Source organism: Hemitrygon akajei, chromosome 28 (assembly GCF_048418815.1).
Source record: "Hemitrygon akajei chromosome 28, sHemAka1.3, whole genome shotgun sequence".
Taxonomy (NCBI): Eukaryota; Metazoa; Chordata; class Chondrichthyes; order Myliobatiformes; family Dasyatidae; genus Hemitrygon; species Hemitrygon akajei.
Window position 1 is genome coordinate 30875351 of NC_133151.1, and position 15456 is coordinate 30890806.

At 43.9% G+C, this 15456-nt stretch overlaps 1 protein-coding gene across 1 annotated transcript in view; it reads left to right on the forward strand.

Moving 5' to 3' along the window:
- LOC140717795 (G-protein coupled receptor 15-like) overlaps window positions 1–6113 on the forward strand; it is a 112249-nt gene extending 106136 nt beyond the window's left edge. The window contains exon 3 of the mRNA XM_073031518.1: window positions 4176–6113. Coding sequence (XP_072887619.1) covers window positions 4176–5083 — 908 coding nt within the window. The 3' untranslated portion in view covers window positions 5084–6113. The remainder of the gene's footprint in view (window positions 1–4175) is intronic.
- The last annotated feature ends 9343 nt before the right edge of the window (window positions 6114–15456 follow it).

Here is a 15456-nt window from a genome sequence, read left to right on the forward strand (position 1 = left end):
CTCACCGTGGTAGACAGATTTTCTAAGGCTGTGCATTTTGTAGGCCTACCTAAACTCCCCTCGGCCCAAGAGACCGCTGACCTCCTTGTCCGCCACGTCTTCCGCCTCCACGGAATCTACGCCGACATCGTCTCGGACCGAGGTCCCCAGTTCGTCTCGAAGGTGTGGAGAGCATTCTGCCGAGCCCTGGGTGCATCAGTCAGCCTATCATCCGGCTTCCACCCCCAGACTAGTGGACAGACGGAGCAGGCTAACCAAGACCTGGAAGCAACGTTGCCTTGTGTGACCGAAAGCAACCCAGCCACCTGGACTGACCAACTCCCGTGGGTCCATAACTCCCGCGTGAGTTCAGCCATGGGAAAGTCCCCGTTCAAGTGCTCACTGGGGTACCAGCCCCCGTTGATTCCCGCGCAGGAAGCAGAGATTACTGTACCATCCGTCCACGATCATATTGACCGGTGCCGCAGGATTTGGGAGGAGACACGCGCGGCCCTAGCCCGTTCAACAGATCGCTACAAGGAAACAGCCGACCGACACCGGACCGTGGCACCGGAGTACCAACCTGGGCAGTTGGTATGGCTGTCCTCCAAAGACATTCCGCTCAAGAATGAGCATCGAAAACTCGCTCCTCGCTTCCTAGGTCCGTTCAGGGTCGAACGGGTTATCAATCCTACGGCGGTCCGACTGAAGATACCAAGTTCCCTATGCATCCACCCTACCTTCCATGTTTCCCAAGTTAAACTAGTCTCTGTCAGCCCCTTGTGTCCACCGCCCGATACTCCTCCACCAGCCCGTATCATTGACAACCATCCAGCCTTCACCGTCCGACAACTATTGGATGTGCGCCGAAGGGGCAGAAAGTTCCAGTACTTGGTGGATTGAGAAGGGTATGGGCCAGAGGAGCGTTCCTGGATTCCCCGCTCCTTTATCCTGGACCCTTCCCTCATCCAGGACTTTTATCGAGACCATCCCGACTAGCCGGGAAAGTCGCTGCGGGACTCCCTTTGAGGAGGGGGTACTGACTGGCATTTCCCACCTTTTCCCTTTGCTCCCTAATTGGTCCTTAATCCCCACTCTTGATTCCCAATTCCTCCCAATCACCAGCACCTGGTTTCCATTAGCCACCGGAGGATAAGACCCCGACGGCTCCGGTCAGCCCTTGCCAGATTGTTGGTCGACTCTTAGGAAGAGAGGAAACTTGCTCCAAGTCTTCAACCCCGTATCTCTTCGTGAATCAAGCCTCCCTAGTCCTGGTCTCGATTCTGTGCTTGCTACGGAGATTCTGCCTCCTGATCCTGCCTCCGTGTCGGAGTCCTGCACTTGGGTTCCTTTTTCCAGCCATGTCCGTGTAACATAACCCCGCACTCTCACACTGTATCCTAGACTTACAGGTACAGAATGAACCCCGCACACTCACACTGTACCAGAGTCGAGGAGATACAGGAGGAACATCAAATCCCCCAATTTACGCATCTGTTTCTGGCTGTCTTTCTGCTTGGTTGCCTGCCTATCGGTCTCTCTCTCTCCCTCTCTCTCGCTCTCCCGCTTCCTCTTTTCCTCTTTCCCTCCCTCTTTCGTTCACTCCCAGCCATCCTGCACGTCCTGCATCCATTTATCTCACTATTTCGAGTAGTGTTTTTATTATTTAACGGGTCTGCCCATTCCTTTGCAGATTGAAATACTTCTCAATTTCTTTTGACATTTGACATATTTGAGATGCTCATTTAAGACTGTTCCATCAGCAACTTCACACACAAAATGCTGGAGGAACTCAGGAGAGTTTCTTATGTTCTTTTGGTGTTCCGGTATCTGGATTCCCGGATTTTTCTCGTGTTTGTACATTAGCAACGTGCTCATTTGACCGTTTCCATCCTGATCTCGGTCTTTCTATGTATGTTTGTTTGAATCTGTGTTTGTGTGTTTTCAATTGTCTTGACTTCATTACTTACATCCTGCATATATAGGAGTAAAATCATTACGTTACGTCTCCATCTAAATGTGCAATGAGAAATTTAATGTAATTTATTATAAATAGTATGAACAATAGGACAGTCGCTGTAACAAAGAAATACAATTTTATATTTGTGTGTGTGTGTGTGTGTGTGTGTGTGTGTGTGTGTGTGTGTATCACAGAGACAGAGGTAAGGATCGGTCAGTGTCATTGGTCTCCGTTCAGAGATAAAACTTAGCCAACACAAAGTTGAAATCTCTAAGTGCAGCTTCTTCGTGGCAAAGCTCAGTCTTAGAAATTAATTCTTCCAGACTATTTCGGACTATTTCCAGGAGAGAGGCTGCTGAGGTAATGCCAAAGCATTTTGATGTATTTGCCTCCAATCGTCTCAATGTTTGCAACGGAGGAAATGGTATTGAATTAAAGTGTTTGTTCAAGCATCTGTAATTAAACAAGTTAGTGAGGTGTATAACAGTATCTCTGGAGACAGATTCCCTGTATAAATCAGGGCCGTTTGGAATGCATCACCTGTCTGCCGGAGCTGTGAATAGAGGGGCATCAGAATTCACAGATTCTCACTGAAATGGTGTATCCAGTCATCTGGCGGATAAAAAACGTTTATTATCCTTTTATTTCTGCCTTTGGAATTCCCGGTAAGTCGCAGTGTCATCTGCCGTGGGTGGATGCTGAAATTTAATTCCAAAGTTGTGATTCATTCTGCCGCCGGTTTAAACTGCCGGATTCCAGTCCCAGTATTCCGCATTTCAGGAATGGAATGGAAACACCGGGACTACAGATGCTGGGATTTGGATCTAAAAACAAACCGCTGCAGGAATTCAGCGAATCGGCCAATTTCTGTGGAACTGAGCGAGTCAGGCAGCGTTCTGCCAGCGATTTGTGATCAATAATGAGATGATCGGGTCTCTCTGCTTTTGGTCTGGTAGCAGATGCACTGCATTTGCAAATATTGCGTTTATACAATCCGCTGAGATTATGCCAATTGATTGTCTGCATTTGAATGTGTGTGTTTGTCTGAGTCAGGTAGAGGCAGGTTCGGTATTGTCATTTAAAGTAAAATTGGATTGGTATATGGACAGGAAAGGAATGGAGGGTTATGGGCTGAGTGCGGGGCAGTGGGACTTGGTGAGAGTAAGCGTTCGGCATGGACTAGAAGGGCCGAGATGGCCTGTTTCCGTGCTGTAATTGTTATATGGTTATATGGTCAGGTGCAACAATCAAACCATCGACTGTAGTAACACCAGCAAATGTGAGGAGTTCAGTGTTGCAACACAACTCTGTTGTTGATTTTTAATAAATGTCTGCGATATGACTGAATACAAAGCAATTGATGGACAACACATAGAAGTTGATGCTGAGTCAATTATCACAATCGACGTGGTGCTTCATAGTTATCAATTCTGTGAAGTGTTTTATATTATTTCGACATCTGACAATGTTACAGACACCTGGCTACGGCACCGAGTTTGAATTCCTCTCCCCTGCTTCCCTGTGATGGATTTAGTGGGAAGCGTCATGTCTGTATGTGAGGTTGTGTCAGGCTGCGCCGTCTCTCTTGGAATCAGTCAATATTCTGTTGTAAAGTCAGTGAGGTGGCAAATGCTGAGAGAGGAAACAAACTCGCCAGCAGCTTGTATGCAAAGCGAAAACAGTTAAAACTCGTTTCGGGGATCTTTCTGAGAACAGTTCTTTGGAGAGATACTTTAACTGTTTTTCCACATATTCTGTTTTGCCTGTGTGAGTGTTCCCAGCATTTTCTGTTTTGCCTGGATGATTTTTTTTCCAGCATTTCCTGTTTTTTGTTCTGTCCTTCGGACTTTTCTGTCGCTGACAGGGATCGCCATGGAAGTTGATGATCGTCTAATTGCGGAATCCCGCCAGCAGCGTCCGGATTTATTCATTTCATCCAGCAGAGACACGGAAGGCACCGGTAGAAAGTGTTCCATCCAGTGTTGACTCTGAGGAAGTAGTTACCCAGTTTTAGCTTTCCGCTGCCACTTCACATTTCGCTCCTCAGTAAGGAATCCGTATTCAGATCATACTTACCGTGTAACCCCGCTCTGCCTCCGCCAGCTCTGCACGCTCTCTCGACCCTCCCACCGCTAAATGCAACAATTAAGTGGAAATATTACAGGATCCCCTCAAACTGCTGCATTGGTTCCTGCTCAGTATTTTCTCAACTTGCTGTTCCCTGTCTCTCTTCCAGCGAACTTGGTGGCGATTGTGATCCTGTCCCGGGGAAAATGCGGTCTCTCCAAATGTGTCACTTGCTACCTGGTGGGAATGGCGGCTGCTGATCTCTTGGTCGTTATCTCCGATCCACTGCTGAGGTGGACTGCTCTGATTTATTTTCCCCGATCATTCCTGCGAATCACTCCTGTGTGCAGACTCGATTTCTGGTTACTTTCTACGAGCACAGCGGCCTCAGTCTGGCTGACTGTCGCTTTCACCGTTGATCGATTTGTGGCAATTTGCTGTGAGAAGCTGAAAACAAAATATTGCACCGTGAAAACGGCGGCTGTGGTAATCGGGACAGTGAGTGTGCTGGCCTGTTTGGAAACTGTTCCCTGGGGCTTTATATACGAGGCTGGAGAAATAATTGACGGTGTTCCCTGGGGTTGTGTTCAATCATTGAGCTACACTAACTCTCTCTCATGGGCGACATTTGAGATGTTCCACCTCATTTTAACCTCTTGTGTCCCATTCATTCTGATTTCACTGTTCAATATTCTGACTGTCAGGCGGATTCTAGCGGCCAGTCGAGCCCGCAGGGGGCTCCGGGGACAAAAGAGTGGAGAGAATGACAAGGATCGGGAGATGGAGAACCGACGCAGATCCATCGTTTTGCTCTTCAGCATAACCGGTAGCTTTTTATTGTTGTGGGGAACACTAGTGGCATTTTTTATCTATAGACGGATTTCCATGAGTTTTGTTTATTCTGTCACGGATCCCCGTTATATCACACAATACACATCAGTAATGCTGCAGATTCTCAGTTCCTGCACCAACACATGTATTTACGCCCTGACTCAGAGCAAATTCCGAGAGGAACTAAAGAATGCGGTGAAATACCCACTGAATCGGATTTTGAAATTCATGAAACATTACAAATAAATGTTATGAAGTATTACAATTCAGCTGCTTTAATTTTCTCTATTCTATCCCCCCACTTGTGGATAAATGGAAATGATGTTGTGAACATAGTAATGAAACAAACATGAGATAATCCACATTCGCTCGAAATCCAAAACAACACGTACAAAATCAAATCTTGATGCAGGGTCTCGCCACGAAACAAGGACTGTTTACTCCTTTCCTCACACAAAATGCTGGAGGAAATCAGTAGGCTATGCGGCATTTATGGAAAAGATTAAACTTTCGACCTTTCGGGCTGAGACCCTTCATCAGAATCCTGTGAACTGTTTACTTTTTTCTATTTTTGCGTGTGTTGCCTTCGAGTTACAAAACAGCTGTTTACAGCTGATCCCGACGGCATCACTGGCATCACCGTCCCAGAGAAATCCCTTTTGCACCTCACGTCCCGCCCTGTTAAATTGAAGCTTGAGGTGAACCTGTTACCCCTGATTCCCGGTTCTGATAAAACTGCCTGACCTTGGAGTATATTTTCGTCTCTATCAACCACTTCTGCTCCCGTCAAAACCCATCTATTCCTTCTTTTTCCTCCTCCTTGTCTACCTGTTGGTTTTCACTCTTACTGCCAACTTGAACCATGTTCTTATAAGAGAACTTTCCTGTTTTACAATAGAAGGCAAAGCACCGTTACGTTCACTTGCAACTCGGTGAGAGAGAGTTGGAGAAAGTGAGCGCGAGCAGGAAACAGCTCGAAGACTGATGGCGCGAAGGAGAGAGCGAATGAGACATTGCAAGGAAAGGGCGCGCGGGAGAGCGCGTGAGGAAGAGGATGCAAGGGAGAGGAATGCACATATAGAGGGCATCAGGGAGAGGGAGTGGACGATGATAAGCACGAGGGAGAACGACAGAAGGAAACATCACGAGGGGGAGCGCACGAGGGAATTGGCGTGAGGAATAGATCAGGTGAAAGACGTCGCGAGAGTGAGAGAGAGGGAATGGGCGAGTGGGAGAGGAAGAGAAAAAATGAGCGAGGGGTAGAGGAAGGGAGAGTGAGAGAGCGAGAGCGAGAGAGAGAGAGTGTGTGTTTCCACTATTTCACAGCGATCGGCTTGTTTAGTGGATGATAAGCATTATTTTGAAATATGTACATCTACTACTGTAGACATTAGTTTTTTTGTTCTATATTAAAATCGTACGAGTTCTAACAAATTGTGTGGTTATGCCTGACTTGAATCAAAGAAGAATACAATGAATGAATTAGCAAACAATGTTTATTAGGTTATTAGAAAGCACATAAATACCCGGGGATGGAAAGATGTGAATCACATGTAGCAAACACTTTACCTGGGACATAGACAGGAGTATGTGTGTAAATGAGTGAGATTGCAGGATGATGCGTTACCCCAATCATACCATGGCCAAGGATGTCTTAGAGTAGGTACGGGCCATACTGAAAGGGCAGGGTGAACAGCCAGAGGTCATGTTCCTTATTAGATCTAACAACAGAGAATCAAGGTCCTGCATAGAGAATTTTAGGAGTAGGGCAGAAAGTTAGGAAATACGAACTCTCGGGTGGCGATTTCAGGATTATTTCAGGGGCCACGTGCTTGCAAGGTAAGTTATGGTATGCTGGTACACTTAAATGTGTGGCTAACAATTTGGTGCTGGAGGGAGGGTATCAGGAGTACAGATCATCGGGCTCTCTTCCAGGATCAGTGGGACTTGTTTATCAGGGATTGGTTACTGTGAAGGAGAAGTACTATTCTCACAGGGAAGCATGCTGGAGCCACCTTGACGATTTTTATCGTGTGGCATGTGGAGGGGTTGTTGGGATTCAGAGCTACAGGTCAGTAAGTAGCATTGAGCGGTTGCGGCATTATCTGTTTGGTGTGTTCAGGAAGGTGTCCAGAAACAGTATATAGATGGTCACAAATAGAGCATTGAGCATTTGAGGAAATCAATTACAAAAATGATGGCTTCCCTGACAATTTAGGCAAGGATTATCCATTAAACTTAACGAAGAAAAGCTTCTAATTTGCTTGTAGAAATGTGCATAAGGTCTCGATCTCTCAGGCGGCCACTTATTTTACACTGGACGACCACAATTGCCTTTCATCATTTTATTAAAATAAAAAGTAACTATTTTAAAACTACTTAAGTTCAAACCCAGTTTTACTTTGCTCAGCATTCACTTTTTATATTGTATCATCCCAGAAATACTTCCAGTATAGTCTAAATACAACAGTAATATAAATACATTAAAAAGTCATTTACGCTAGGGTAGATATCTTTAATCATTGAAGTAAACAATCAAAATCTGAAAATGTCGCTGCAAAACATGCCCCTTTTCAAAATAATGCTAGTTTGGCAATCATAATTAGAGGCATACTATTGGTACAAAGTAAATGGCAGGATACCTGGTAGTGTGGAGGAGCAGAGAGATCTGGGGGTACATGTCCACAGATCCCTGAAAGTTGCCTCATAGATAGATAGGGTAGTTAAGAAAGCTTATGGGGTGTTAGCTTTCATAAGTTGGGGGATAGAGTTTAATAGACGCGATTTAATGATGCAGCTCGATAAAACTCTAGTTAGGACACACGGAGTACTGTGTCCATTTCTGGACGCCTCACTATAGGAAGGATGTGGAAGCATTGGATAGGGTACAGAGGAGATTTACCAGGATGCTGCCTGGTTTACAGAGTATGGATTATGATCATAGATTAAGGGAGCTAGGGCTTTACTCTTTGGAGAGAAGGAGGATGAGATGAGACATGATAGAGGTGTACAAGATATTAAGTGGAATAGACAGAGTGGATAGCCAGCGCCTCTTCCCCAGGGCACCACTACTCAGTACAAGAGGACATGGCTTTAAGGTAAGGGGAGGGAAGATCAAGGGGGATATTAGAGAAAGGTTTTTCACTCAGAGAGTGGTTGGTGCGTAGAATGCACTGCCTGAGTCAATGGTGGGGGCAGATATACTAGTGAAGTTTAAGAGACTACTAGACAGGTATATGGAGGAATTTAAGGTAGGGGGTGATATGGGAGGCAGGGTTTGAGGGTCGGCACAACATTGTGGGCCGGAGGGCTTGTAATGTGTTGTACTATTCTATGTTCTATGGTCCACCAGGGAGGGAGACATACTTGTATGGTATTGAGAAATGAACCTAGCAAGAAAATTGGAGTTTAAACGGAAAAGATTTATGGTTCTTAATTCTGGAGGGTTTCAGGTGAATTATGTTTGGACCTGCAGGTCGATGATCGAAAATTTGTGGAAGAATTGGACAGATATCAGAGAGAGCTGTCTGGGACCAAAGTGAGAGATTATGCCTGGAGCCAGAGTTAGCATGCGAGGTTGAAAATGAATACTGGTGTTCACTAAGGAAAATGACAAGTAGGAAAGCGTGATGAGAAAGCGGTATGGTGATATTTTCCAGCATATCGATACTAAAGAGGAAGTGCTGTTGGGTTTCTCAAACCATTTTGATGATTAAGTCCTTTGGGGGAATTTATTTCATCGGGGGACAGAATACATGCAAATAAATACGATGCATGCTTATGTATATGCATTTATATATAAATAAAAGAAGCTGCCTGGACCGTACTGTGAGAACAGAGATCTTAACAACATCTAGCCCGTACTGTAAGGGAAGGAAATGGTCTATTTCTGGTATAAACATGACCTGCATATACGACTGCTCAAGAAAAGTCAACATTTCATTGCAGGGACATTGAACTTTACAGTATTTAGATCTTTACTACCAGGACACAGAACAATAAAACTCAAAAGCACTGTGCAGTGCACACACGATCCTGTGCACGCCCAGCACTGTACACCACCGTTAAACACTTGTACAACCACAGTACTTCAAGGAAAGAGAACTGTACAACCGTAATAATGGAGTTCAATTCGTGGACACTATCTATCCCTTCAATCCCACTGGACATCGCTCAGGATGTACCAGATAATTGACAAAAGAGAACTTTGAATGAAGTGTGCTTCAATTTCCAAAGATTATTAAAATGCCAGCAGCGGAGAGAGGAATAGAAATGCAGGCAGGTTCGGGAAAGTAGCAAAACCAACAGAGTAGTGTGTGACTGTAATTTCCCCGACATTGGCTGAGATTGTCTTTGTCAGGAGCGGACATGGAATGGACTCAAATGCAGGACGCAGGCACTGAAGTACTAGGGGTAGGGCAGTATGTGGATGTCATGGCATGCAGGGGGTTATGCAGGCGGGGCAGGATCCCAGAGGTCAGGCGAGGCAGGGCAGGATCCCAGAGTTCGTGGCCGACAGCAGAGCCCCCTGGGGCGGGCGCATAACTCCTGTGCAGGGCAGCCTCCGAGGCAGGAACACGAAGACCCGGGCAAGACGCGGAACCCTGGAGAGTTGCGGGCACAACACGTAGGGAGCAATGGGTGGAAAGGGTCTGAGTCCTCAGGGCGTGGATCCCGGGCAGGGCCGCCTCCGAGGCAGAAGCACAGAGGCCTGGGCAAGGCGCGGACACCTGGGCAGGTGCGGGGCACAACCCATCTGAGGTGAGAGGTAGGAAGGGCACCAAGTCCCCCCGCCAGCCAACGGCATACGGCCTGGCTTCCCCGACGGAGGAAAGGGACAGGAAGGGACAGAACCACCCGAGGGGTAACGGCGACGGCCTGGCTTACCCGACCGAGGCAAAGGACAGAACTACCCAAGGGGTAACGGCGACGGCCTGGTTTACCTGACGGAGGCAAGGGAACAGAAGGGAGCAGGGTCCAGGGTGAGCAGCAGGACTACCGGGATACACCAGAAAATAGGGAGAAACAAGCAGACATCGCGACAGCGCGGGCAAGGCGAATACGACGGAACAACAGGACCAGCGCACATGAGAGAAGCAGGAAAACAAGACGAACCTGGACAGAACCGATATAGAGCAGGTCAGAACCCGGGCAGGGTAAACAGGGTATGGAGCAGGACAGAACCCGGGCAGAACAGGATACAGAGCAAGACAGATTCGGATCAGGACGACCCCCCAACTAGGCTCAGTCCCCGAGCCCCTTATAAACAACTGCCCCCTAATAGGCGACAGGTGTACCTCCTTAAGCCAAGATGATCCAATGGCTCCGGGTGACAGGAGGGCTGGCTGCAAGGGCCGGATTCCAGAGTCCGCGGACCGGAGCAAGACCAGGAAGGCGGGCTCCGGACCGGACCCTAACAGTCTGAGTGTAGAGGCTCCGAGGAGTGGAATTTGTTGCTACCCTGGAAATATTTCCCAGCATTTATAGCATATGCTATGTTAGTTGGTGCAGATTTAGCATGCCATCTGAAACTTTGATAATGTTCTCCAGACCTGTAGTGGAGAATAGAAACACAAATACCCTCGAATGCAATAATAACTGAAAAGTTATGGATGCAGCCAGTCCATCACAGGTAAAGCCCTCCCAACCGCTGAGCAAATCTACGAGGAGACCTGTTACAGGAAAGCAGCATCCCTCACCAAGGGCCCCCATCCAGGTGATGCACTCTTCTCGACGCTGCCATCAAAAAGGAGTCTGTGGAGCCTCAGGCTCCACAGCACCGGGTTCAGGAATAGCTATTACCCCTCAACGATCAGTCTTTGGAAGCAGAGGGGATAATGTCACTGAGCGCAACAATAATGAACGCACATTCAGGGTCTCCACAGCTCATGTTCTTGATAGTTACTGATTTGGATTTTTTTGTTTACTTACACAATTTGTCTCTTTGTCGTCTTTTCTCCATTGGTGTTTTGCCAGTTTTTGATGTGCGCAATTTTTCATTGATTCCTTTGTGTTTCTTTGTATTTGTCTGCAACAAAATACATATGGTGACACTTGTACTTTAATAACAAATCTACATTCAACCTTGTTTGATCCTCATTCGGAAGGATTTCGTTGACTGTTCTCATGTTAATCTCTGCGAAATAGCAGAAAAGATTGAGGACAGTGTGGTAAAGGAAAGGTCAATGCCTTTAAGCCGTTTCGTTCCGTAAGTTCTTCGTGGGAAAAGTTCGACTTTGGGGAACCGAAACAAAACGACGTGAAAGAGAATTTAAATCGTCTTAAAAAGTCTCTCCTTTAAATGGACTGTGAGCATTTTGAACTTTTGGCAATACTACTTTAAAGAACTGTTCTTGCAACATCGCTTTAAGGACTGCAAGCTTCATTGCTTTAAGAACTGTTTAAGCTGACGCAGAGCAGCTGATATCCGGTTACGTTGGTGATTTGTTTACTTTGGGGGGCGGTTTGTTTTCAGTGTTTAATAAACGTGTTATTTGTTATAAAAATCCTTGCCTAACTCATATATTTATTGTTGCCTGAATCCGTAACATAAATATGGGGGCTGCGTCCGGATTGGATCAGTTGAGTTTAAATGCTTGTTGAATTTTGAGTCGATGTTTTGGAAACGGGGAATACTCGGTTCTTTTGTTTGATTGGCTTGTGAGTGGTATTCGGCAACGATGAATATTGATGAGTTTCTGGCTTCGCCAGGCGTGGAGTTGTTAGCGAAGTCGAAGAAAACTGAGGTATCTGAGATAGCTAGTAAATTGCAACTTAAAGGTATTTTGCAGACTACATCAAAGGCTGTAATACAGAGAAAAATCGCGTCACACTTTGTGGATTCGGGTGTTTTTGATGAATCGATTTTAGAGTCGTTTCCAATAAGTAATCTGGAGATGCAGTTGCAAATCAAACAAATGAAGTTGGAGCGTTGTAAGTTAGAAGCTGATCAGAAAAAGAGGGAATTTGATTATGCAATGGCGGAATTAAGGTCTGGGAATCAGTCCTCTGGTTCTAGAAGGCCATTTGTTGCTAGTCAAGAAATTAAATTGGTCCCTCCATTTAGTGAAACAGAAGTGGAAAGATATTTCCAACATTTTGAAACTATTGCTCGGATGTCAGAGTGGCCGAAAGATAAATGGTCAGTGTTGTTACAGAGTGTAATTAAAGGCAAAGCACAAGTTCATACAGCTTTAACTGCTGCGCAAGCACTTGATTATGATATTGTGAAAATGCATAATCTAAAAGCATACGAACTAGTCCCAGAAGCGTATAGAGAAAGATTTAAAAGTTTGAAGAAGTCTGTGGAAAAGACCTATGTGGAATTTGCCTATGATAAAGCTGTGTGTTTTGAGAGATGGGATTCTTCTAAAAATGTAAATGGGAACTATGATACATTGAGAGAGCTGGTTTTAATGGAGGAATTTAAAAGAAGCATTCCTGTTGAAGTAAGGACCTACTTAAATGAGAGGGATACTGATAAATTGCAGGACTGTGCTAGATTAGCTGATGAGTATGTTTTAATCCATAAGAATAAATTTCCTCAGGGCAGATTTTTTAAGAGGAAAAATAACATGGAGACTTAAGGTAAATCAGAAATTAAATCAGATGTTAATGGGAAAGGTAAGGAGGAAGGAAAACCTGTGAAGGAAAGACAGTTTGGTCTTATTTGTAACTATTGTAAGAAACCTGGCCATGTAATAGCTAACTGTTTCAGATTGAAAAAGAAAGAGAAGGAAGCAGTTCCAGATGCTTGTGTGCAACATACTGAAACACCTGTAAAATTACAGGGTTCGATAAACACAAATGAGGCTTTGTTAGTGTCTGACCAAGTTAGAAAGGGATATGGTCATTTTATAACTGAAGGGTTTGTATCCTTGAAAGAAGGATCTACTCTGGTGCCAATAAAAATCCTTAGGAATACTGGAGCTTCTCAATCACTGATGTTACAGTGTATTGAAGTTTAATGAGGAGTCTGATACTGGTGAGGAAAATTACATAAGAGGTGTTGGGAGTGATTTTATGCCTGTACATTTACATCAAATAAATTTAAAGTCAGGGTTAGTTACAAGATTTGTTAAAGTAGGATTACAGCATAGCTTACCTGTGAAGGGTATTTCTTTATTGTTAGGTAATGACTTGGCAGGTGGAGAAGTTTTCCCTGAAGTGCATTTGACAATGGAGTCAGAGGAACCAGAGATGATTTCTAACACAGATTCTTCCTGTGTTGTGACTAGAGCTATGGCTAAAAAATTTGATGTGCAGAATGAGGTTGTTACTCATGACTGTTCAACTCAGGATTCGAGTTTTGAGGATGTGTCAGAGACTTTCTTACCTTCATTGTTTGAACAAGATTCTTGGAGTAAGTCTGACTATGAAGATTTATCTCTGTCTCGGAAGGAGATGATAGCAGAGCAGAATAGATACCCTGAGATTATAACATTAAGGGAACAAGCTTTACTAGGTAGTGAAATTGAGAAGGTGCCAGTAGGATATTACTTGGAAAAAGGAGTGTTGGTGAGGAAGTGGAGATCGCCTACAATTCCTGCAAGTGAGGAATGGAATGTTGTTTACCAGGTAGTTGTCCCTAAAGTTTATCGGAATGAGATTTTGACTTTAGCTCATAGTGTGCCTTTAGGTGGATATCAAGGTATAAGGAAAACTGTGGACAAGATTTTAAAACATTTTTACTTGCCTGGTCTAAGAAAAGATGTGGCGATGTTTTGTAAAATGTGCCATACTTGTCAAATTGTGGGTAAACCAAATCAAGTTACACCAGTAGCTCCATTACAACCTATTCCAGCATTTGGTGAACTGTTTTCTAAAGTTATTGTAGATTGTGTTGGTCCATTACCAAAGACAAAAACTGGTTATCAGTATTTGTTGACTATCAAGTGTACATCGTCTAGGTTTCCAGAGGCAGTACCACTTAGGAATATAAAAGCTAAAACTGTGACAAAGGCTCTTATAAAATTCTTTACTTATTTTGGATTATCTAAGGAAATACAAACTGATCAAGGCAGTAATTTTATTTCTGGATTGTTTCATCAGATAGTTTATAAATTGGGTGCTAAACAAATCACTTCGTCTGCAGACCATCCAGAGTCGCAAGGTGCCTTGGAGAGGTTTCATTCTACCCTCAAGAATATGATTAGGATATATTTTGTGGAAAATGAAAGTGACTGGGATGAGTGTATAAACTTACTTTTATTTGCCGTAAGGGAATCTTTAGGTTTCAGTCCATTTGAACTTGTGTTTGGGCATAGAGTTAGAGGACCTTTAGCTTTATTAAAGGAACAGTGGATTAGTAAGGAAATACACACTAATGTGTTGGACTATGTTTTGAAATTTAAGGACAGGTTACATAAAGCTTGTAGCTTAGCCAAGGAGAATTTAAAGTTGGCTCAGGAGAAAATGAAAACTTGGTATGATAAAGAAGCTAGGATGAGGATGTTTAAGCCTGGAGATAAGGTGTTGGTTCTTTTCCCAGTGCAGACAAATCATTTACAAGCTAGATTTCATGGTCCTTATGAAATTGTGTCTAAAATCAATGATGTGGATTACGTAATAAAAACTCCAGATAGTAGAAGGGCAACACAACTTTCCCATATAAATATAATAAAACCATATTATGAGAAACAATCTGATACTGTGACTGTTGTGGGTAGTGAGAATGAGCTTGATTTAACTAGGAACATGATGATTCATCTGACTTTCATTCTAAATCCAACATTGTTTCTGTTAGGTTACCAAATTCAACCATTCTGGAAAATATTGATGAGAAATTAGCACATTTACAGCTAGAGCAGAAACAACAGATGAAGGAATTATTTTTTAAATATAAGGATTTGTTTCCAGATGTTCCGAGAAGGACAACTATAGCTTCACATGATGTAGATGTTGGAGATGCCAGACCTATTAAACAACACCCATATAGGATGAACATAGAAAAATGTGAACTTGCTGAGAAAGAAATTGAATATATGTTAGAGAATAATATTATTAGACATTCTAACTCGAATTGGAGTTCACCCTGTGTTATGGTGCCAAACCCAGATGGTAGTATTAGGTTTTGTACGGACTATAGGAAGGTGAATGCTGTAACTAAAACAGATGCATATCCAATTCCTAGAGTAGATGATTGTGTAGATAAAGTTGGAAAAGCAAAGTTCCTTACAAAGATTGATTTATTAAAAGGGTATTGGTGTGTTCCATTAACGGACAGAGGTAGAGAGATTTCTGCATTTGTAACTCCATCTGGGCTATATGAATATAATGTTCTTCCATTTGGGATGAAGAATGCCGCAGGTACTTTCCAGAGGATGATTAACTCTGTGATTCAGGGATTGAAAGATACTGATGCTTATATTGATGATTTAGTGACAGGAAATGATACTTGGGAAACACACATTATTGCGGTGGAGAAATTGTTTGAAAAGCTTTCAAAAGCTAACTTAACTATTAATTTAGCTAAGAGTGAATTTGGACATGCCACTGTGAGTTACCTTGGTTATGTTGTGGGTCAAGGTAAGGTAGCTCCTGTTCAGGCAAAAGTTCGGGCAATTTTAGAGATTCCCACTCCAACGGGGAAAACAACTCTCAGAAGATTCTTGGGAATG